Raw genomic sequence first — 24,886 nt, forward strand, 5'->3', positions numbered from 1 at the left:
TAGCTCCCCCTGTTTGTTTTCCTTTTCTAGGTCCTCAATGGCGTTGAAGTGTTTTATGTGCGAGTGTTTGTTTCACCGCCCTTTGCTTTCTGAAGGCCGGTTACACTAGGCCTCTCTATAAATCCATCATCAGTGATACTCATGAAGTGATCTCTGTAGTACAGCATCTTCGGTGGAAGAGGCTGTGTAGGCGATATCCATGTCTCTCGTGTATAGAGCTGCCATAGGTCCTATCTCAATACTCTGTTCCTCTCACTATGAGAGAGACGGATATGTGGTGCATCCCTATCATACTGGAATGGTGGTAGATGATCCATGTCTAGGCCATGCTATGAGAGCCAATGTGTGACCTGTGCATACCATGATCCTCTGTCTCCTGCCTCAGCCAGCTGTCTAGATGCCTCAAAAGCTCTGTATGACAATCTGTCCTGTGGCATCTTTCTGAATCTATCTAGCAAGCATATAGTCTGGAATATGGCCTCTACCATCATAGGAGGCGCAGCAAACTCTGCTTGGATAATGTCATGAGGTACTGACAGTTTGTTGCGTATCATGCGTGCCATCATGAGGGCCTGTGGTCTCTCTATCTGTGTCCACCAATGGGTAGCAAGGCCTGGCGTCCATACCACTGCTCCATACATCAGTGCCGCTGTGACTAATGTGTCAAATAGCCACCCCTTCGTTCGGGGCTCCTGAAAATGCGCTTGGTGGCACTGCCTCTCTAGCATAGCCAATGCTGCATATCCCCGTGTCAATCTAGCTCTGGCTGCTGAACCCATGGTGAAGCGCGTGGCTGCTGTTGCAGAGAAGGTAACCCCTAGGTACACGTATGATGTCACCATCTCCACCTGGCGTCCTGCGAGAGTGAATGTCAGCTAACTCCTGCCCTGTCTCGATGTATGAAAGACCATAACCTTGGTTTTCCCAAGGTTCACAATAAGACCCCTCTGTGTGCAGAAATCATCGAGTGCATGTAGATGCTACTGTAGACCTCCTGGAGACTCAGACACTAATACAATATCATCAGCATAAAGCATAATATGTACTGAGGTACCTGCTAGATCAACTCCATCTCCGCCTCCCCGTGTAATGAAGTCAGCCACCTCATCAATGTATAACCCAAATAGCGTGGGGAAAGTGGGCATCCTTGCTTCACACCAATGGTGCTAGCAATAGTCTCGGACATACCTCTTGGGCATCTGACTCGCCCAAAAACCTGCTCATATAATGCATAGATGCCCCATGTCATATCTGCTGGTATGCCAAGAGATTGCAGGGGCTGAAAGAGCCTCTTTCGTGATACTGTGTCAGATGCCTTGCGGAAATCCACAAAGCAGTGATAGAGCTTTCTCTTCCTCACTCTAGCCTGATCAATCATACATCTCAAAGTGAATACATGGTCAGTGATAGAGAGAGCTCTCCTGAAGCCTGCCTGCCCTGATGAGCGTAAACTTGCTCGCTCAGCATATAAGCTAAGCTCTTGCTCCAACACTGCACCATAGAGTTTGGCCAACACGTGGCCAACCATAACCGTTCTGTAGTTGCTCGGATCGAGCATATCACCTGTTTTGTGGATCGGCACAATGATGTGCATCATCCACTCCGCAGGCAAACCCTCTGCTAGTGCCCTGTTAAACAGGTGTGCAAGAAAAGGAGCCAAAGAATCTACTGCATATATGAGATGCTCACCCTGTAGGCCCATATATGTGGTAGGTCGAGGCTCCTGTGGGTGGCTGAGGTATAGGTGGCTACTGTGGGGCGTGGTATAGGCCCTTTGCATATGTGTGCCATGTCTGTGGGTCTGCAATGGGTGTCGCTGTCTGGGGCTCTTTGAAGTGCCGCCATGAGAAAGGGCTATCTCTACTCATGAAGAAATGGAAGATCTCTAGCTCCTGTATCTCTGCGAAGGCCCGCCTTTTGCGGCGAGTAAGTCTCCTCATCTCTCTCTTGGACTCTTGCTCTGTGATGGCTCCCAGGCTCTCTGTATGCGGAGCCGTGAGTATAGGGCTCTGCACTCATCATCATACCATCTGTTGGGGGGCAGTCCCAGATCTCGCAAGCTCTCCTGAGTGGACACGATGTGGGAAGCTCTGTAACGCAGCCGTGTGTAGGAGTGATGCTAGCTGAGCTCTAATGGTATCCATAGGTGCCAGGGGATCCATGAGTAGGAGCCCATCCTCTACTCTGCCAGTGTATATGTCTGCCATGTCATGTGTGAAGTGGATGGGAGTGTGTGGCATGGGTATGTGGGGGGCTAGTGATGCTGGTGATCCGGCTATTGAAAATGCCAAGTATGTATGATCTGTCCCAATAGGACGACGTGGGATGGAGAATGAGGTGACAAGCTGTGATGCCACCAAAGACCCCATAATGTAGTCTACCACCGTGCCTCCGGTCCGTGTATGACCCCCATGTGGGAAGCATGTCAGCCCTCCTGATCCCGGCCACTGTAGCATCCCGTTATAAATAACGAGATGATGCCTGGCTCCCAACTCTAGTAAGTGGTCCCCATAATGTCCTTTGTCTGGTCCAGTGTCCTCTGATGCCCGACTAGCCTATCTCCTCTGGAACCACAGGGTGGAGGATCTCCATGTCATCATGGTCATACACCTCACACTATCTGCTCTGTGTGTGGGCATGGAAGTCACCCGTAAGAAATACCTCCCCTAGTGTAGAATAATGCATAATCCCCTCTAACAGACAAGTGTATGGCGAGGCTCTTGTCTCCTCCTCCTGTGGCATGTCCTCTGTAATCACATAGGACGATCCTGATGGAGGAAAGTAACATAGGGCTATGTATATAACCCTGTCCTGTGAGAGTTGTAAGCTGATCCACATGTATCTGGCCTTTGGATCTTGTGCTACCACTCTCAGTCTCCCCTGTAGCTCCCACTTCTACCCAACCCTCCCTTGTTGCCTCCATCTTAAGCGTCTACTAAGGACCCAATGGGCCTATGAGACCAAAGTGGTACAATAAACTAAGAACATAAAAACTTGGGACCAACATCAGCTCCGAGTAGATGGTATACCACTCTCCAAAATGTCAAGCATGGGGAGAGAGAGAGAAAGAAAGAAAGAAAGAAAGATTTTGTTAAGAAAGATTTTATTAACGTCTTCCAAAAGACCGAACTCGGCCTATGAGACAAATCAATGTACCTGTGTGTGGTATCCTCTGTCATCCCAACAAAATGAAAAAGTAGTGATTAAAAAGCTAAATCTGGGTGTGCAATAAGTACAATGAGTGGGGGAGGGGATGGAGCTCTACTACTAGGAGAATGCAAAGCTATATGCATGGAGTATACAATCATGATATGCAACCTAGCTAGCTCCATCTTGTACCATACTGGGGGTATAAAATGGTATACATCAATGAAGGGGGTGTCCACAGCTCCCTGAAGAACATGCCTGCGAGCCAGTCGCTCCGCACCCCCTCTGTGAAACTGAGCTCTGATCTCTGTCATCTCTCTCTGGTATAGGTGTGGTGTCCGAAAGCCAGGTGTCCTCTGTCTCCTCCGGGCTCTGAGTGTCTTTGCTCTCTGGAGAGTAATGAGAGAGAGAGAGAGAGAAAGAAAGAAAGAAAGAAAGATATATTAACGTCTACGAGAGGGCAAGTCGGCCTATGAGACAAAAAATAATACAACTATGTTCTTCCGGTCATCGGAAGAAAAGAAACAAAAGAAAAAGTGTGCATGTGTCTGGATACAACTGTGAATCATCATGGATCGGTGGAGCCCATATATAAATAATATAAGGGGGGTGGGGATGTGGATGGAGTGCTAAGGCAAGATGCATCTCTATATGCTGAAGGGGTAGTACAAGCATGCTATGCAGATCTATGTCTAACTCCATCCAGTGCCATAAGAGGGATATAAGATATCATACATCGCTGATGCTGAAGCTGTGAATGGCATGAACATGTACCCTGAGTCTGAATGAAAGCGGGCTAGCCTCTCCTGTGTCTCCATCTGGTGTCTCATTCGGATAGCTGCTATCTCTCGGTGACGGAGTCGGGGTGCTCTATGTCCGGTCTGTCTAGGTCTCCTCCTGGCTCTCAATTCCTCTGCTCTCTGTGCGGTCACCCCACGTGGTACATCAGCTGGCACTGGCATAGCTCTCTGGAAGAAATCTGTGAGCTGGGACTGTCTCCCACCCCTAGTGGGAGCGGGTGTCTGGAGGAGTCTCTCTCGAGAACTATGAAGCTCTAGTAGTAGTCTGCCAAGCTGTCCTTGGTCCGAGGCCTCCATCAACTGATGTAGTGAAGAGTGCTCCTCAAACAATCCTGCATATCTATCTCTGACCCCCTGGTGGGCTCTACATCTACATACAAAGTGATCCTCAGTCTCCACCTCCTCGCGGCACAATCTGCATATCCGCTCAGCTCTAGGAACCCGTGCCGCTCTCCCAGCCTTTATCTCTAGCTGATGTGATGAGACTCGTAGCTGTCCAATAGCAACGCGAGAGCTGTGTGGCATGTATACATCCATGTACCGCGGTCGATGTATAAACCCATCCCCTGAGATGCTCATAAAGTGGTCTCTGTAATACAGCATCTTCAGTGGTAGTGGGCTCTCTGGTGCTGTCCATGTCTCATGTATGTAGTGCAGCCATATGTCCTGTCTCATCACTCTGTTCCTCTCATTGAGAGAGAGGTAACCCCGTGGAGCAGACTGATCATACTGAAAAGGTGGCAACCGCTCAATGTCTATACCATGATGTGAGAACCACTGTAGCATCTGTGCATACCAAGATCCAGTGTGTCCAGCCTCGGCCAGCTGTCTGGATGCCTCAAAAGCTCGACGGGATAATCTCTCCATGGGCATCTCCCTCATCCTGTATATAAAGGAGATCGTCTGGAACAATGCCTCCACTGCCATAGGTGGTGCAACAAACTAAGCTCGAACAATGTCGTGCGGGACGGATGGTTTGCTGCGTATCATCCTCGAGAGCATCACGATCTGTGGTCTCTCCAGCTGTACCCATGTGGAGGCTGCAAGCCCTGGTGCCCAAACCACTGCTGCATACATCAAGGCTGATGTCACTAATGTATCAAAGAGCCACCCCTTCGTGCGGGGTTCCTGAAAATGTGCCTGATGACACTGACGCTCAAGGCCAGCAAGAGCTGCATACCCCCGGGTAAGAGGTCACCACCTCGACCCGCCCTCCTGCTAATGTGAGAGTAGTGTGGCTCCTGACTGCGGGTGAAGTGTGGAAGACCATAACCTTGGTTTTCCCGAGGTTCACTGTGAACCCCTGCTGTGCGCAGAAGTCATCAAGAGCCACAAGGTGTCTTTGAAGCCCAACCTACGTGTCGGATACCAAGACGATGTCATCAGCATAAAGCATAACATGGACAGTAATACCCGATAGCTCAACCCCAGAGCCTCCTCCCTGTGTGATGTAATCGACCACCTCATCAATATAGAGCCCAAAAAGCGTGGGGGAGAGCGGGCACCCCTGCTTCACACCAATGGTGCTAGCAACTGTGTCGGACAAGCCTCCTGGGCATCGGACAAGCCTCCTGGGCATCGGACTCTCCCAAGGACCTGCTCATATAGCCTGTATATACCCCACATCATGTCTGAAGGTATGCCTAATGTCTGTAGTCGCCGAAAGAGGCGCTCTCTGGGCACAGTATCAAATGCCTTGCGGAAATCCACAAAGCAACAATAGAGCCGTTGCCTCCGTGCCTTGGCCTGATCAATCAAGCACCTCAATGAAAAAATGTGGTCGATGGTCGAGAAGGCTCGATGGAAGCCTGCCTGGCCTGCTGATCTCAATCCCCCAACCTCTGCATGAGTGCTCAGCTCTGCCTCCAAAACTGCCCCGTATAGTTTGGCCAATATATGGCCAATCATGATGGTCCTGTAGTTCCCGAGGTCTAGTACATCTCCCGCTTTATGGATCGGCACAATAGTGTGCATCGTCCACTCAGCCGGAAACCCCTCTGACAGAGCTCTATTGAAGAGATGAGCAAGAAATGGTGCCAATGTATCAATAGCATAGATGAGATGCTCTCCCTGTAATCCTGTATGATCTGTCGCCCGTCCATGTTGGAGTCGGCATATGGCCCTCCTAACCACATAGGTGGGGTGAAGAAGGTGGAGACTGTGGAGCATGGCTCTATGGGCTGTGGTATAGGGGGCTGCGCAGGCACATCATAAAGTCTCTCTGCATATGTCTGCCAGGTTTGAGGATCGGCAATAGGTGTGGGAGAACGGGGCTCTTTGAGTCTCCTCCAAGCAGCAGCAGCATCTCTGCTCATGAGCATGTGATGTGTGTCCCAATACTGAGCCTCCTCATAAGCTCGCCGCTTACGGTGGGTGAGAGTATGCATCCTCCTGCCTGCCTGCCTCCGGGTGATCTCCCCGCGAGGCCTCTACACTCGGAGACTGCGGTAAAGGTTTCTGCACTCATCATCATACCATCGGTTCTGAGAGAGAGAGAAATGATGAAATGAAATGAAATGATATATTAACGTCTTCAAAAGGCCAAAATGACCTATGAGACCAAAAAGGTTACAACAATTGGTGGATCTGATACAATGTCTGTGTAAGGAAAGCTAAAAACAATTAAACAACTAACTGAAACTGAAACAACTATGAGGAAAAGTACAGTACCAGGAGCTCCTAATGGATAACATGTGGGAGGAAAACTCCAGCAACAAAGGTAAGCATCATACACATCACTATCCAAAGATGTCTCTCATCGGTCGATGGCGGATATCCTCAATGTCCTCCATGGTGAGTACTCTGACTGGACGTCTCCCATGCCGTGCTAGTATGGTCCTGATCCTCTGTTGTAGTCTCCGCCGGTGTCGAGATGGACCTCTCATCTTGGGGCGCCTGGACCGCCCCAGCTCTATAGCCCGATCAATCAGTGTGCCTCTGGTGCGGCTGTACTCTGGGGCTAGCTGCAATGCCTGCTGACCTGACTGCTCAATCTCTGGTCGAAAGAAGTCTGTGATCTGCCTCTGTAGGTGTCTCTCCCTCTCTGATCCCCTCCCTCTCAGGAGACCCTCTCTATGTCTACGCAGCTCTAGCAAGTACAATCCGAGGCATCTCTGATCCTGGTATTTCATGACTCTAGAAAGTGGTCCAAAGCCCTCTCTGAACAGGCAGTGAAAACGGCCTCGTATCTCATAATATACTGGACAGTGACATATGTAATGTAACTCTGTCTCTGGCTCCATCTGGCACAGCTGACAAATCCTGGCCTCAGCTGGTACTCCTCTGAATCTGCCAGTCTCAATCTCTAGCTGGTGTGAGGATGTGCGCATCTGACCAATAGCACACCGTACCCCATGAGAAAGATGAGTATCCATGTAGCTGGGTCTAATCACAAACCCATCCTCCGTGAGCTGGAGAAGATGATCTCTATAGAAAGCCATCTTCGTACCAAGCTCGTGTGTCGGCTGTATCCATGTCCTCCTAGTGTCCAGCTGAGTCAAGTCTTTCCTGATAAGTCTGGTAATCTCTGCCCGTGTGAGAGATAGGGAGGGTGCATCCAGGGAGTACTGAAATGGAGGTAGCCTGTCCATACTAAAGCCATGCAGTTGGAACCAAGCTGTCATCTGTGCATACCAACATGATCCGTCTCCCTGTGATGCCAACTGTCGTGAAGACTCCAGGGCTAAGCGAGCATATCTGTCTCTAGGGAGAGCCCAAGTGCTATGTATAAAGGAGACTGATCGACTGAGTGCCTCTACTACCAATGGGGGGGCAGCCATCTCTGCACGGATAATATCATGTGGTACGGAGGCCTTGGCCCTAATCATCCGGGAAATCATAGAAACCAAGGACCTCTCCATACGTCTCCATCCATCAGTGCTACCAGCTCGGCTGTGGTGATCCACTGAGGGCCCCCATATCTCCACTCCATACAGCATGGCTGAAGTGACCAAAGTGTCAAAGAGCCAGAGCTTTGTTCGAGGTTCCTGAAACTGAACCTGCGAACACATCCTCTCTAGTCTCCCCAATGCTGCATAAGCTCTGGTCAATCTGGTCTCCGCTGCTCTCCTCAAGGAAAATAGTGGGCCACTAAAAACCACACCAAGGTAAGTATATGCATCTGTATACTCCACTGTCTCCTGACCATATGTAAAGGTGGGCATTGACCTCCTAACCCACTGTGCTGTGGTGTTAAACACCATCACCTTGGTTTTACCAAGGTTAACAGACAATCCACTATCCTCTGCAAACATGTGCAATGCATCCAAATGACGCTGCATCCCCTCTGGAGAATCTGAGATCAGCACAATATCATCAGCATACAATAACAGCGGAATCCATGTCCCTGCTAGCTGTGCTCCTCTGTCACCCTCCCGCTCTACATAGTCCGAAACCTCATCCACATACATCCCAAATAAGGTGGGGGAAAGGGGGCAGCCCTGTTTCACCCCAATAGTGGAGTGAACCATCTCAGATACACCCTGGGTAGTACGTACCTGCCCCACAACTGTCCTGTATAAAGCCATGATTCCCCAAATCAGCTCTGTGGGCACTCCCATCTCCTGTAGTCTGCGCATCAGTCTGGCTCTCGGTACTGTGTCAAAAGCTTTGCGGAAATCCACAAAGCAACAGTAAATCCTCCTGCCATATAATCTGCCCTCCTCAATAATAGCTCTGAGTGTCAAGATATGGTCAAGAGTGGAGAAACCTCTCCTGAACCCTACCTGCCCTGATGCACGTATGCCCTCTCTCTCTGCCCATCTACTCAACTCCTGCTCAAGAATAGATGCATATAATCTAGCCAATGTGTGACCAATCATGATGGTACGATAATTCCCAGGAAGCATAGGATCCCCTGACTTGAAGATAGGCACAATCGTGGACATATTCCAAGTCTCAGGAAAACCCTCACACATGGCTCGGTTAAACATCATAGCAATAAGCTTTGCAAGCATATCTCTGGCATGAATAAAGTGCTTTGCTACCAAACCATCATGATCATATGCTCTCCCAGTCCTCATCCTGTCAATAGCTTTCCTTACCATCTCAGCAGTAAAGAAAGCACACGTCTCTGGGCATGGCTCCGATGGGTCTGGCAGGGGCGGCTGTCCTGGTGCTGTGTACAGGGATGCTGCATACTCACCCCAAATCTCTGTGGAGGTAATGGCTGGTGATGGTGAATGCTCATGGAATAGTCTCCATGCCTCGCCTGAGTCTTGACTCATAAACAACTGGTACAAATCCCTCTCTAATTGAGCAAGATAAGCCCTCTTCTTCCGTCGCACTAGGTGCCGGAAGGTAATCCGTGACTGTCTGTGAGTGGTAACACCCATGAGCACCTCTCTCTGTAATCTGATCCTCATCTCTCTGCACTCCTCATCATACCAACTGTTCTGGGGCATGTTCCCAGATCGTCTCTGTGTAGGCTGACTATGGGGATATGCCTCTGATGCTGCAGCATGAAGCGTCTCTATCAATATCTGAGTGAGCTCATCTAATGGCCGTCCCGGCTCCTCGGCACATAGGCGTCTGTATATCTCATCCGTGTATACGGTGTCAGTCTCCCTCGTAAAGGTATAACGAGTGTGTGTGGAGACCTGTCCCAATGGAGCGGTGCTGAACTGAAATGTGAGAGTGAAGGACAAGATAGCATGATCCACTGCTATTCCAACCGGCCTAGTGCCTACCATAAAATCCTGAAAAGAGGGAATGAGACTGGGCTGAGCCATAACATAGTCCAATGTACTAGCACCATGCCGATGTGGAAAGCTAGTGAAACCGCCCGATGTCGGGAATCTCTGTAGGCCATTCAGGATGACCAATCCATGTGCAGTCCCCATGTCTAGCAAATACCCCCCATACACTGTATGTTCCTCATCTTGTGAGAGTCTAGATAGGCCCATATCCCTAACATCAAGCTCCCTCAACATCTCCTCTGAGGTATCATAAAATACTGTCTGGCTATGGGCGGTCCTGGCATTGAAGTCCCCCAAGAGAATGATGTCACCATCCTTGGAGAACTCCCAAATGTCATCATCCAAAATAGAAACGGGAGACTGCCCGCTAGGTGATGCATACACTGATGTACTAGGAGCAAAATAGCATATAGCAATGTAGAGATATCTGCCGGTCTCTGCCCTCAGTCTAACCCACATGTACCTAGCCTGCTCATCTCTGCGGACTATATGTATCAGTGTGGCTGTAGCTCCTCTCTAAACAATACTGCCACTCCTCCTGAGCCCCGTCCTCTATGCTCTGGACGAGTCTCCTGTCTACAAGCTGTCTCCCATCGGTATCCACTAACATGTGGCATGGACTGTCCAGGAGCCTGATGCGTCTCACAGTAGAAGATGATGTCCCTCCCAGTGAAACTATCCTCAAAAGCCCCTACATCAAGGCGTAGAGATCCATTACAATTCCAAGTAGCAACTTTGAGTGTAGTCCCATAGGTCTCGCGCCGTCATGAAGAGCGCCTCTCCATAATCACCACTCTACCATCTCTATAGAAGGCCACTTTCCCTTTCTCTCGGGCTACCCTTATCTCGGGCATAACTTCTTTCATGTGGGCAAGTTGCGAGAGTGTGAGGTCATCTCCAAGAAATATTCCCGTTTGCTTGAGTGTAGGACGTCTCTTCAAGAAGTCCTTCTTCGCTTCCATGGAGGGGAAACGAATGATAAGCGCTCTCTCCTTAGAAGAAGATTCGCCACTACCTTCCCTCTTCTTTCCCACTCTCCATGCCTTTGTGTGCGTGGCTTCAATGCCCATCATAGAGAAGAGCTCCTTGGTTTCCCCTTCCGCATCATCACGGTCTTTTAGACCGGACACTCGTACATGTGAGGCCCGGGTCTTCCTCCTTTGCTCCTCTTCAAGGGTCATGTTGATGATGGTGGGAGTGGGGATGGGTGGCGATTCTTTACCTTTCCCTTTCTTGGCGACCTCGATCCATTTCTCGGCCTCGTCCATCTTCTTTTGTGTCTTTGTGATCACCTCCACCCATGAAGATGTCTTCTCTTTATGTTGCTCCTCCTCCTCTCGAATGATCCTCATTTGTTCCTTGATGGTATTCAGCTCTTCAATCAAGGAGGGCTGAAATTCTCCATCCTCAAGCTTGCTTTTTGAAGTGGCTTCCAACTCCTTTTTGAGGGCTGAGATTTCAGCCGCTTGACTTTTAGCATGCAGTTTGGCCTCCACTAGTTCCTCCTTTAAGGCTGAAATCTCAGCCTCTTGCTTGGAAGATCTCTCTTCGAGCTCTTGGATTTTGTCAAATCCCTTCTCGAGTTTGGAGAGGCGGTTTATGATTGCGGTAACGGAAGAGTCGACCATCTTCTTGTTTTCTTTGATAATTGTGTCGAGCTTGTCCTCCACCTTCACGAGCTCCTCTTTAAACCCAGTCTTGGCCATGACTTTTTGCAGAACTTCCCACAGCCAATGGACTGAAAATTAATCCATGGCAGCAGCACGAAACAGCAGCAACAGGGAGGGGAGGGGTCAAGTCATGCAGGGGAAAGGGAAAGAGAGGAGATTCAGCAGAGAGAGAGAATTATGTTGCTGCCTTGGGGGCCTGAGGAAGGGTGGGTGGGAACAGGGAGGCGGAACAGCTGAGGAAGGGTGGGCGCAGAGAGAGAAAGTGGGAGAGGGGGTGGGCGCAGAGCAGGCAGCGAAGAGAGAGAAAGCGACAGCTGAGGAAGGGTGGGCGCAGAGCAGGCAGCGAAGAGAGAGAGAGAGCGTGGGAACAAGGAGGCGGAACAGCTGAGGAAGGGTGGGCGCAGAGAGAGAGAGAGAGAGAGAGAGAGAGAGAGAGAGAGAGAGAGGCTGAACAGCAGCAAAACAGTCCACCAAAACTCACAGGAAACACCCAAGTGGAGGGAGGGAAAGCCGGGTAAGAAGCAAAGATGTCGGGGCCACTTGTCGGGATGCACTACACTCGAAGAAACACCTTCCACTACAGTCCATGCTGTAAAAACAGCCTTTAGATCTCACACAACTGCTGTAATTGCATGTAGAAGCAAAAACACAGACAACAGAAGCTTGCAATTGATGCTTGATAACCAAGTATAGGAGCAGGGCAGCCTGAAGAAGAAAATGCAGAAGTGAGAATCCTCCGGGAGAAAGAAAACACAGCTATGATGAGAAAACACAGCCACTGTTTGATCTCCAGAAACGCAGCCACTGTTTTGATCTCCAGAAAACGCAGCCACTGTTGTGAACTCCAGAAAACACAGCCACTATCCAGAAAATGCAGCTATTGTTGTGAACTCCAGAAAACGGAGATGGAAAGAAGGATCAGACTCGCAATGTAGAAGGCAGCCAGCTACCTAAGCGATTGATACCATGTTGGAGTATGTCCAGACGGAAGCGTAGACAAAACAAGAGAGAGAAGAGGGAGCAAAGAAGAGAGCTTGTGGACAAGATCACCTTTTATAATAGCATGAACCTTTATAATGGCAATAGTCAGCAAGGAGAGAAGAGGGAGCATAGGAGAGAGAGCTTGTGGACAAGATCACCTTTTATAATAGCATGAAGCTTTACAATGGCAATAGCTAGTAAGGAATGTGTTACAATGTGCTTGGATTGAACTAACAACAAGTGAAGAATATGAGAAGCCCCTATTATAGCGAAGTGAGGGAGCTGGCTAACTACTCATAGAGCTCGCCGACAGCTCCACGACTTGCTAAAATAGGAGAAATAGATAAAATACCCACTAAGTAGGTATTCCCCAAAATACACTGAGATGCACAAATTCTAACATATACCACCTCTCGCAACCCAGCCTTATTGGAGACAACACGTGTTCTCCCACCTTTTATCATTGTACGGGTTCCAAAGTAAAAGGGTAACTTGTGGCCAAAGTGTGCAACTACGTGTGAACACTCCTTATGAGAGTACTTATGTGTAAGTGTTCTTATGTGTTTGGACCCACCCTTAGGTGGATAAGATATTATGTGTGAAGTAAGCAATGATGTCAATGGCCATGCCATGTGTCACTTTCCTAGTGTGTTTGATTGAATCAAATATAAGGTTTGCAACCACAACATCAATCAATATCATATTGAGTTTGTGCAATCATTGTCTCACTCTAGCTTTGTGCTCTCTCTCTCTCTCTCTCTCTCTCTCTCTCTCTCTCTCTCTCTCTCTCTCTCTCTCGTGCGCGCTTCCATTCTCTCTTCATGGATCTCTTTGATCCTCCTTAGCCGGTTGCGCTCCCCTAGGATACCTTCATCGCCAACATGGTATCAGAGCCTAAGGGATGGTATCAGAGCCTAAGGGCTACTAGCGCTTCTGCTGTACGAGATCTACCAGGTGTCCAACTAGGCTAGGCCAGTAAACCTACTCGGCACGTGATTCTTTCCCAACGACCTTCCTCAGTCGTACCTTCCCCAGTCGTCTCGCTGAGCTAGAGCCCATCTTTGGCATAGGCTCCCTCACCTTGCACCACCAAAGCCGGCGCAACACACAATGCCGACTAGCTGCACTTCATGCCATCAAGTAGCCACCACGTTGCCGAACTACTCCTTCAGATCGTTCTACCACAAGTCCAGGTAATCAAGGAGAATTCTGGTCCAAGTTGTTCAACTAAGGCATTACGAGCGCATACAAATCAAGAAGCTATCAAGAAATATGCTTCTCACTACATACTCAAACAACTCTCCTTCCACCTATGGTTGCACGTCATGTGTGTGTATAGCACACAATACCCTCTCACGAGGGAAAACAGCCCGGAGGTATTTGGAAGGAATCATGAACTCAAACTCAAACTCAACTGTTCCACTCCAAAAATGAAAATCTACTCGGATCAAGCCACTATCCAAATGGCCACCCCAATAAAGTATGGCAACGAAGGATAAACGCCTTGTGCAATGAGGTAAGGGTTTGTGTCATGTGCACAGTGTGTATCTACCATGTGCTACACGCACGTAAGACTAGCTTCAAGGTTTGGGGAAGCTTGGAGCTAGGCAAGCTGATTGGCAAGCTGAGTTAGGGATAGACTAACGGGCGAGCATCCAAGTATGGACGGGCGGGAGCCCAAGTGTGGATGCCCGATGACCAGCCAAGAGCCTATAAAAGGGTGGCCAAGGTTAGTCATTAGTCATATAGAGTCTCGCATGTTTTGTGAGAGCTCTATGGTTTGGAGCCTAGATCTAGAGCAGACGTGCACCTGCTTTATGCAGCCAAGGCCGGTAGCAGTCTCAAGGCCCGCGAGGGTAACTTTGTGGTAGTATGGAACGTCGCGAGGTAGAGATTGGTCAGTACGTCCACCTAGTTAACTCAGCTCATGGCTCGGTGGGGACAGCCAGGTCTTGTGGGCTTGCCCACGGTTGTCGTGGTTGGGAGGTGAGTCACGCCTACACCCCCTTCTTATTTATTTGGTTTGTTTTGAGGTTTCGAGTCTCGTACCAGGAGCGTTCTACGAGGAGATCTATGGGGATTTGACAGTGGTATCAGAGCGTGCCTCGTGAACGAGCAAGTTGGTAGATAGAGAAGATGAGGTCGAAGAAAGGTATGTGTTCAAGAAGCTTGCTGTTTTTTGTCGATGCATACTTCTGTTTTTCAGATTAGTATGTGCTTTTTTCATCAAAGAAACCGTGATGACGGAGAAAGTGGTCTAGTAGGGTTGTTTGCTTAGCAAGAAGCAAGGCTGTATGTTCTTCAACTGTATGAAGAGTTTGAAGAGAGAAATAAGAAAAAGCATATCGACTATTTTTTTTCTTTTAGAAAGAGAAAGAGAGAGAAGTTCGCCGTTGTATGCGCAGTCAGGTGTGCTGCTGGTCGCGTGTAGGCGCAGGCATATAGGGTGAAGGCGCAGGCATATAGGCTGGCGTAGGCAAGCGACCATGCCTACTCAGGCAGGCGCCCAGGCCTACGCCGGCATGTGGCCAGGCCTACGCAGGGGCCACTCCTACACAGGCAGGCTAGCGCAGGCGGCCATGCACACCCGGCAGTAGAGAATGCGATGGCAACCAAGCAAACGACGGCACCATGGCCGGCCGGATGCGCTAAATCCACGAGGGGAGAGAGAAAAAAAACAGTAGAAGCAACCGAACGCCGAATTGGGCTGCTTTTGTTTTTTTTTAGATTAAACTTTTTTTTTAAAAAAGAGTTTAAAGACCCCCCTAAGGTTTAAAGGTGTTTTTTTTTAAGAAAACAGAATATATATATATATATATACATACATATATATACATATGTATATATATATACATATGTATATATACATATATACATATGTATATATATATATACATATGTATACATATGTACATATGTATATATATACATATACATATATATGTATATGTATATATATATACATATGTATATATATATATATATATATATATATATACAGAATATATATAAGAAAACAGAATATATATATATATATAGATACTGTTTTCTTATATATATTCTGTATGTATATATATATATATATATATACATATGTATATATATATATATATATATATATATATATATATATATATATATATATATATATACATATGTATATATATATACATATGTATACATATATACATATACATATATACACATATGTATACATATATACACATATGTATACATATCAAGGTTAGTTCCGTACGTCGTACGACTGAAATCGTACGTACCTGCTGTACGGTACGGTACGGTACGGATTCGTACGATACCGTACGAGTTTTTTTTTTTTTTTTTTGCGGTGGTGTTGTTGTTGTTGTTGTTGCGTGGAGCAATTTCAGTCTTCTAGAGAGCCATTCATCGCCCTTTGCAGCCTATAGGAAGCTGTTTGTCAGGAGCGCATTGCCATATTAGGCAAGCGATCATATTGCCTGATGAGGAGGAGGAGGCAATCTTCATGGAGCTCTATAGTGAGCTTCCATTGCCCCCTCATGATGATACCCCACTGCCTAGAGAGCCCTTGTTTGATGATGATGGCAACCTACTTAGCGAGAATGATCCCCAGAGTGTCTCGTCCACCTTCGAAGAGTCCTCTTCAGAGAACTCTCTTGATGGACACTCTAGTAGTGATCATGTTGATGATCATGCAGATGTTGGTGATGATGTAGACTTTTGATATGTTATAGCTCTCTAGGCATTGGGCATCTATCTCCTTCTAGCCCATCGATGATGTATTGTAGTATGTAGTATACTGTATCATGTATGTACGCATGTTGGCGGTCGCCCATGCCATGAGTTTTTGGCCTATCCTTTTGTAGCAATTTTGTACTCTAATGGCATGATGACATTATGTTCATGGTTCTACTATTTTGTAACTTCTTGTCTACAATTTTTAAGTTTAGGAAGTATTTTTAAAAAAAAAACGTACTAATATCGTACCGTACCTCAAAAAATTTTAAGGTACCAATTAGTACCGTATTTTATCGTACCGTACCGTATCGTACCTTTCGTACTAACTAACCATGATACATATATACATATATACATATGTATACATATATACATATGTATACATATGTATACATATATATACATACATATATATATACATATGTATATATACATACATACATACATACATACATACATACATACATACATATATATATATATATATATATATATATATAAACTCAAGTTGCTTTTGGGAAAGATTATATAAACCCCTTAAGTGGGCTTCTTGCCACACATCTCTCAAGTTTTCAAGCTTTCAAGCTCTCAAGTTCTCTAGCACTTTCTTGTGCAAGATCGAATTTTCTCTCCACTTGCCCTCTTCACGATGTCAACCCAAGAATCCAAGCTGGAGCCCCTTGTCGAACGCGAAGGCTTGCCGGCTACGGAAGATACCAATGCTGATCTTTTTGACGATTATGTGTCTAAATCTGATTTCCAAGAGTTCAAAGTAGCTCTCGAAGCTTCTTCTTCAGAACGTCAGGCACAAATCGCCGCGCAGATCCAAGCTTTGCAGAACTCCATCTCTCTTTTGACCACTACCCTATCTACTCTTTCGGTTATCGATACCTTGGCCTCTGCTTTAGGTCCCAACATTACTCCGGAACAGTTCGGGAAGCGAGCAAAAGCAGCGTACCAAGGAGATCGTGGACACTTGGCTACATAAGTGGCAAGTCCATTTTCCGTTTCATCCATATGATGATGGAAAAAAGATCCAGTTAACAGCAGGTTTCCTCTCAGGCAAAGCTTTGCTTTGGTGGAAGGAACTCAACCCTAAGCCAACGACTTGGACACAATTTGAAGACGTCTTCAAGAAGGAATTCCTCAAGAAAGAGGATGATTATGATGTTGCCCGGTTTACAGCTTTGACCATGACCTCGCAGCACCTCACTTATGAGGTCTACCTCCAGAAGTTTAGGGACTTGGAGATGAAAGCTACAAAGATGGATCCCAATACTCTTTTGGGGTTCTTCGTAGCCGGTTTACCAAACTCATACCGTTTACAGGTTAAAAATAACAAATGCAAAACTTTGGACGAGGCCATTCATTCAGCTCGTATCTATGATGATACAATGGTCTCTTCCAAGTGTAAACCCGTTACCGAGCAGAGGAACAAGCACAAAAGGAAGTTCTCCGCACCAATGGCCAACACGACTAAAGGAAAGTCTTCGGACCAACCTTCGAAGAATTCAAGTTCGACACCAACGAAGAAGAAACGACTCCTTAAGGCTTTGAAGCTCAAGAAGGAGGGACGTTATTTCATCTGCGAAGAAAAAGGACACATGCGTAACAAGTGCCCAAAGCAAAAGGGTGCAAAGACCAACGTAGGACCCAAGCCAAAGGCAGCTAACCAGTTGTCTTTGACAAGTACGTCAAATATTGTACTTTCTCGCCCTAGTACATGTTCTGATTGTCTGTTCAACTCTAAAATTTTTGGCTTGCATGATCTTCTCCGAGTTTATGGAGAAGTGAATGGCCATAGAATCCACATTCTTCTAGACCCTGGCAACTCACACAACTTTGTTAACTACAAACTTGTGCAGAAATTGAGTCTTGATACGTCACCCAGCGATCATACCTATGAGGTACGCCTACCTGCGGGTCGGCAAGTATGGGATCAAAAGGTAGAGATGCTACCAATCCGGATTCAGGACTACAAAGATACTCTGGAATGCTATATTATGCACCTAGAACATGTAGACTTGTTATTAGAGATTGAGTGGTTTAAGACTCTTCAAGTCCAGATAGATTGGTCTAGCCATATTTTTTCTTTTCAACATAGGAACACCCAATATAGTATCTTAGGTGATTGTATACATCCCTCTTAGGACCTCTTGTAAATACAGTTGATTTTGGAAATATAATGGATTCTTCTTTGTATACTGCTTTCCATTGTGTATTGATTCCACTTTCTTCATTTCTCATTCTTTCCATGGATGTCAATGAATTAAGTGTACTTGAAAGCAAAGAATTACAGAAGATACTTGACTCATTTCAAGATGTATTTCCTAAGAAACTGCCATCGGGTTTACCACTTGAAAGGGCAGTAGATCATCGTATTGACTTGATCCCTGGTGCTCATCCTGTCAGTATTCCACCTTACAGGATGAGCCAAGCTAAGGAAGATGAGTTGGCTAAACAACTCGAAGATTATTTGAGGATGGACCAGATCCGTCCAAGTAAATCACCTTGGGGTGCACCTGTGTTGCTTAGGAGAAAGAAGGACAACACCTGGAGAATGTGTATAGATTACAAGAGATTGAACAAGCTGACAATTAAGAACCATTATCCTCTCCCTAGATCAGATGACCTGATTGACTGGTTAGCAGGAGCGAAATATTTCACGAAGATAGATTTACGTATTGGCTATCACCAGATACGTATTCATGAAAGGCATGTCGAAAGAACCGCCTTTCGAACTAGATATGGCCATTATGAGTTTCTCATATTACCTTTTGGGTTAACCAATGCTCCAGCCACTTTCCAGCAAATGATGAACGATCTTTTTCGTGAACATTTGGGGAAATTTGTGGTGGTGTTCCTAGATGATATTTTGATATATAGTCGTACTCTTGAGGATCATGTTAGACACCTCACGATTGTCTTATCTATTTTAAGACAAAATCGACTATATGCTAAGTTAAATAAATGTGAGTTTTTATAACAGACATCATTTACTTAGGACACAAGATCACTAGAGATGGATTGAGCATTGACTATCACCGCGTTCAGAAGATTGTGGACTGGCCTATACCAAGAACAGTGAAACAACTTCGTTCTTTTCTCGGTTTTGTTGTTTTTCTTCGGAAATCTATGCGGGGGTACTCTCAGCTCACACTACCGATGACCGACTTGTTGAAAGGTCGTGGACGTAAGTCAAATCAGCCTATCACTTGCAATAACGATTTGGATATGGCCTTCAGACTTTTGAAAAAGCCTATAAAAGGGTGGCCAAGGTTAGTCATTAGTCATATAGAGTCTCGCATGTTTTGTGAGAGCTCTATGGTCTGGAGCCTGGATCTAGTGCAGACGTGCACCTGCTTTATGCAGTCGAGGCCGGCAGCAATCTCAAGGCCCGCGAGGGTAACTTCGTGGCGGTATGGGACGTCACGAGGTATAGATTGGTCGGTACGTCCACCTAGTTAGCTCAGCTCATGGCTCGGTGAGGACAGCCAGGTCTTGTGGGCTTGCCCACGGCTGTCGTGGTTGGGAGGTGAGTCAGGCCTGCACCCCCTTCTTGTTTGTTTAGTTTGTTTGCAGGTTTCGAGTCTCGTACCAGGAGCGTTCTATGAGGAGATCTATGGGGATTTGACAGTTTGGTGGAGCAAGGAAGCACAATATATCCGAACCAAGCTTTCCTATTGGTCTATGCTATAAAAAGATAATGTATGCCAATGCCTCCTTCCCCTCTATGTCTCCTCCTCCTCACCCACGGATGCTCATTCTCAAATGGCCAACTAATGCTCATGTTACTCCTTGGTCATTCTAGCCGAGTTCCCTAGTAGTTCTGTCCTTTCTCAAGATCAAAAAGACCACCTCAGAAAGTAAGGGAGGTAATCTTTTCCATGGATAAGGAAAAAGGGATCCTTCTGCTGCTACAACCTCATAATGAAATACATGCTGATTCTAGAAATCACAAAAAAGCGAGAGGAACAAATACACTTTATGCGAGAAAATCTGGAAAAAAATGGCAATGAAAAACTTACCCTTGTTCCATGTACAAGAGGAGGGTTGCGAATCTGCCTCCCAGGGCTTTTGTCCTACGCTTGAACAAAGAAGTCAACCTCTAGCTTTTTTTCCAAAAAACGTTCATACTACTTTTTTCTTAAAAAAGAAGACACCTCCCTTCTAGAACCCCAAAAGTAGCTATAGTAGGCTTGTTTTAAGAGGTTTCTCTTAAAAAAACAACACACATGCTTTTTTTTTAGAAACATCATCAGTAATAGAAACTTGTGCTTTTATCTCCCTGTGCAGGCAACGCACAGCAGTCCCAGTGTCCAGTCCATACCCAAACACCTGAGCACATCACGTGGATGATTTGGCTGCTCGCCCCTCTACTGGCCACCCTGATTGACTCTCTCCTACTGCTCTACTGCGCATCTCGACCTGTTGTTGCCCTGTAGGAAGCTGGCATGTTATGATTTTCTTCACATCACACCCGTCTGCTGCCCTCACAAGCCAGTGTCCGCAGGATGCAATCAGCCCTCTGCCACAGTTTTCAGGCCACCAACTCACCCCTTGACTACATACAACCTATACGTGTCCAGAGTAGGGCATTTGATTAAAAATGCAACCCATCTGGGAACAAACCCGAGAGGAATCAGGGTTCTCTTGAGGGTTCTTTCTGCACATCTTAATCAGGGTTCTCTTGAGGATTCTTTCTGCACATCTCTTACACACGCGATTCTCCATCTCACAATCTGTGTTACGTAACATGTCAGCAGAACCAACAAGAGAAGCACCAACATCAAGCTGAGGCAAGAAGTATTTGGTTAACAACCAAGAACGAGAGATCGGGAAGCGATCACCACTACCACCATATGCAAGCACATTACCGTGAGCATCCCAATACAAGCATGAACACCTCTGATCCAGTCTTCAGAAAATCCCATACATCTAAGGGTTCAACAGATGTACGGCTGATAAATGTTTGACCAACACATAAAGCTCATGGAAAAACACATGGAAGAGAGGACCAGAAAAAAAACAAATGTGATCGAAGACGTAGAGTTTTGGTTGATAAATAGCTTAGCTGTGACTGAGAAACAAGTGCAGCTTCAGCAGACCTGTGAAGATAAACTTCCAAAAGAAGGTACAGAAGCCTATTCTCTGCAACAAGAAGAAGCTAAGAAGGCCATCACTTGCAACAAGAAGAAGCTGAGAAGGCCCATCAATCGCAGCACAAAGAAGCTGGAGAAGATCTGGTGCTGTCATTTCAACCATAGTTGCGTCTCAAATCGGCAGGAGCTGGAGCACCCCCGCCCCCCACCCCCCCCCCCCCCCGCCCGGGCCGGTGAAACTCTGCGCTGCCTGCACACCCCCCCCCCTCCTTGCTGCCACGTCGCTCGTCCTCTGCCCGTCTGCCCTCCCACCCATTTCCTTGCGCATCCCTGCCCTTTTCCTTGCCCCCCCCCCCCCCCCCCCCCCCCCCCCCGGGCGCCCCTTTCGCCTGCACACGCACCCCCCCCATATTTCCGCCCCCCCACCCCAATTCTCCACTCGCTCTGTCAACCCTCCCTCTTGCGCCTTCTCCCTCTCTCTCGCTGCTCTTCCCCCCTCTCTCTCTCTTTCGCTGCCCCCCGGCTGCTCCCCTCCCTCCACCTGAGCCTCCTCCCCCCGCCCTTCCCCCTCCCTTGCTTCCCTCCCCCGCAGCCTCTCAAATCCCCCCCTCTGTTTCCCCTTCGGCTCCGTCTCTCCTTTCCCTCCATTTCTTCAGGCAGTTTCTCTTGTTCTTGGGTTTTTTTCATTTGGCAAGTCTCGGCCCCTTTTGGTCTTCACCCCTCAAGAGGACTCCATGGCACCGCTCCGTCATCCCCCGACGACCGAGACCGCTGTCCCTTGCCTATCCTTCTCAGAAGCGGACCTACGGCTTCTCGCTACGACAATTGCGTCTCGAGAGGCCTCCACTCTCATGTGCAAGATTGTTGGTAGCCACCCTGCGCTTGGAGAACTCAGAGATCTTCTACAGGCTAGCCGCCTTGGAGCGCCTGCAAAGATCACAGACATTCATCCTTTGGGGCGTGGCTACTATCACATTGTGTTTGACTCGCCAACAGCATCGGAGAGAGTCAGCTGAGCCCCATCGCATTGCGTATGGCCCAAGCCTTCTTTGTTAGGTGGCAGCATGGCTTCGACCCCGCATTCAACCCACTAGCTAGCATTTCAAACTTTCCCGCAACAGTCAGCTTCCCAAGCCTCAGGAAGGAATTCCCAGTGATTGGTGTAGCCATTGGGAGAGTGATGGAATCCCCCCCCCCTCCCACTGCCGCTTCGTCCCTTGCACGGGTGGCTGGGATTCCATCCCTTCGCATCTGTATTGCCTCACCGGAGACAGTGCCTCACGTCATATCCCTTCCTTGCCTCTGGGCAGACCCCATCCTGCAGAAAGTGTACTCAAGCCCCCCAAGCCAATGCTTCATTTGTAGGCAGATGGGACACTTCACTAGTGCCTACCCTCAGCTCTAATCATCATCAGAGGGTAGGGAGAGATGCAGACCCTCAATCGGCTGAGTTTTATGTCTTGTTAGTCAGATTGCTGAGTTTGTGGAGAAGTTGAGGATACCTGAAATGAGTGACCAATCCATAAGTAAATGATACTCTCCCAACCAATACGCAAAAATACTACAAGGAGAAATCAACTCAAAGGGGTGAATTTGCAAGCTCTCCACCTAGCCCAAGCCTCCAATTGAGGAGCTACCTTTCAGCTCAAATCCCAACTAGCCCATCATCCAAGCCTCAATGTTTCAAACCATCAAAACCGACACAGCAATGTTGGTCCAATGCAACAAGAATAATATAGAAAGCTTATAGTGAGGTTTGTTCATGAGGGTTTCCTTAAGCTAAGGACAATTACCATAAAGTCACAACGCTCCCCCTTCTAGACAAGCTTGATTTGCAAATTATGGTAAAATATGTGGTGTCCACCTTGCATGATCCTTGCATGATCCTTTTGATCAGGTTTGTGGCTCATAGACAGCTTTCTAAATGCAGAACAGGAACTCTTATGGTAATACATGCTGTTGAGAATTTGCTTAAATTTAAAGTTTAGGTTAGGTTGAGGTTTAGAGTTGGTGAAGGGTACAAATGAAACCTCATTGCTAGGTGTACGTTCCTAGGGAAAATGCTTGATTGAGCCGGGAGCCCTTCTTGGTGTTTCGTTTGCGATGGCGACGTAGTGCAGATTGCATTCCGAGACTAATGGCAACAGGCACAGACCCGATCATATACCAAGTCAGATTCCAAATCCTGCAGAGTGGCAGAGGCCGTAAGGTAACAACGTTGACGGATTAGGGAATGGCCTTGGGGAGGCTCGTTTTCCAGCAAAGGGTGACCAGTGGTAGCCCGGAGCCCTTTCTGGGAAATCTGGCTGACCCCAGGCCATTCACTGCCATTCGCAGATGGGTTTGGCACATTCCAAAGCTGATGTTGACGGAACGAGCAGATTCCAAGATGATTGCGAGGTGCAGGGCATTCTCCAATCGCCATCTAGGATTCCGTGCAGAATGGACAGTGTGAGTAAAGCCGGTTGCAGATTTTTCTCAAGTCAAGCTTCCGTGACGAGAGAGGGAATGGCTATAAGGGAGCCAGTTTCCCGGCAAACGGCAGCCGGGAGCCATTCCGAAAACCTGGCAACCCCTGGCCCATTCACGAAGGTCATGGTGAGGCAACATGCATTCTGAGGAGGATGTTGACAGGCGGCAAGCATTCCGAGGCTGAAAGCGACATGCAGGGACATCACAAGGCAACATGTCAGATTCCATGACCTGCAGATGCAATGACGGATACACCGCCGGTAAAACGGCCGTGACGAGAGAGAAAGAGAGACAGAGAGGGTTAAGAGGACTTTACCTTTTCTAGGGTATAAGAGTCGTCGTTGGAGTTGCGGAATAGAATACCCTGCCAGAAAATCACATGTCAAGGAGAGTGAAAAGGAGAGACAGAACAGTTGAATTTTGCATGTTACCACGCGTATGTTTGAGTAGAAGAGGCGATAGAGCAGCTTCTCTGCATGGGGCTCTACATGAAGCGCTCCGTCGCCTTTGCTGCCGCTGAGGAGGAGAGCTGCATCCAACACCACCCCTCGCACTCCTCGTCGGGATTTGGTGTCCATAAATTTTGTTAAACTTGCAAGCTAGATCGCTGCGTGCCGCGATGTGAGCGAAATTGCCACTGCATGACGGATCCAACACTTGGCATCATTCAGCGCACCCATGAATATATTAGTCCAGATAAATAATATGCTAAGCTGAAGCTGGAGACAGGAGAGCAAGGGCATGGCAGCTAGATTCACGTAAGGTTGTTTGAAACTTCTTTTCAACGGCTCACAAAATCATCCATAAATGATCCTCTTCTTTCTTTGCATCAGAGAGGATTGCGAAGGCTGGGTCAGGTTGGGTGGAAGGAGATGGGACCGATAAGGGAGGAGTTTGGGGGCTACAACAAAGAGATCTACAAGTGGTAAGATATGCCCTAGAGGAAATTGAGAAGGGTTGGGTTTCCACTGCCTCCAATGAGGCCTGTTGGTTTGAGAAGGGTTGGGTTTCCACTGCCTCCAATGAGGCCTGTTGGTTGAAAGACTCGTCATGGTTTAATGGAGTAAAGCTAGATAAGGTGACTACAAGGGCCTTGTATGAAGAGATGAGCAAGAGTGAGGTTAATGTGTTGCATTGCAACAAAATCTAGAGAGTCACATGGACCTATTACTTAGATGAAGAGATGGAAACTGCTATGGGAGTTGGATGTTCCTATGAAGGCTCAAACCTTTCCGTGGAGGATCTGTATGTGGGCTCTTCCTATTGGATACAAACTGTTA

General features: G+C 47.4%; 1 protein-coding gene across 2 annotated transcripts in view; it reads right to left on the reverse strand.

Moving 5' to 3' along the window:
• Window positions 1-24,493, reverse strand: part of LOC147624754 (uncharacterized) — a 43,420-nt gene extending 18,927 nt beyond the window's left edge. The window contains exons 1-3 of one of the 2 annotated variants that reach the window (XM_086819786.1): window positions 24,038-24,493; window positions 23,923-23,970; window positions 22,288-23,786 (exon numbers count right to left, since the gene is read on the reverse strand). In XM_086819786.1, coding sequence (XP_086675912.1) covers window positions 23,613-23,786; window positions 23,923-23,970; window positions 24,038-24,184 — 369 coding nt within the window. In that variant the 5' untranslated portion in view covers window positions 24,185-24,493 and the 3' untranslated portion in view covers window positions 22,288-23,612. Of the gene's footprint in view, window positions 1-22,287; window positions 23,787-23,922; window positions 23,971-24,037 lie in introns of those variants that run through there. The other variant, XM_086819787.1, reaches the window with a different exon arrangement.
• Between the last annotated feature and the right edge of the window lie 393 nt (window positions 24,494-24,886).

Source organism: Cibotium barometz, chromosome 25, assembly GCF_041138505.1.
Source record: "Cibotium barometz isolate CiBa-2024 chromosome 25, ASM4113850v1, whole genome shotgun sequence".
In the NCBI taxonomy this organism is placed as follows: Eukaryota; Viridiplantae; Streptophyta; class Polypodiopsida; order Cyatheales; family Cibotiaceae; genus Cibotium; species Cibotium barometz.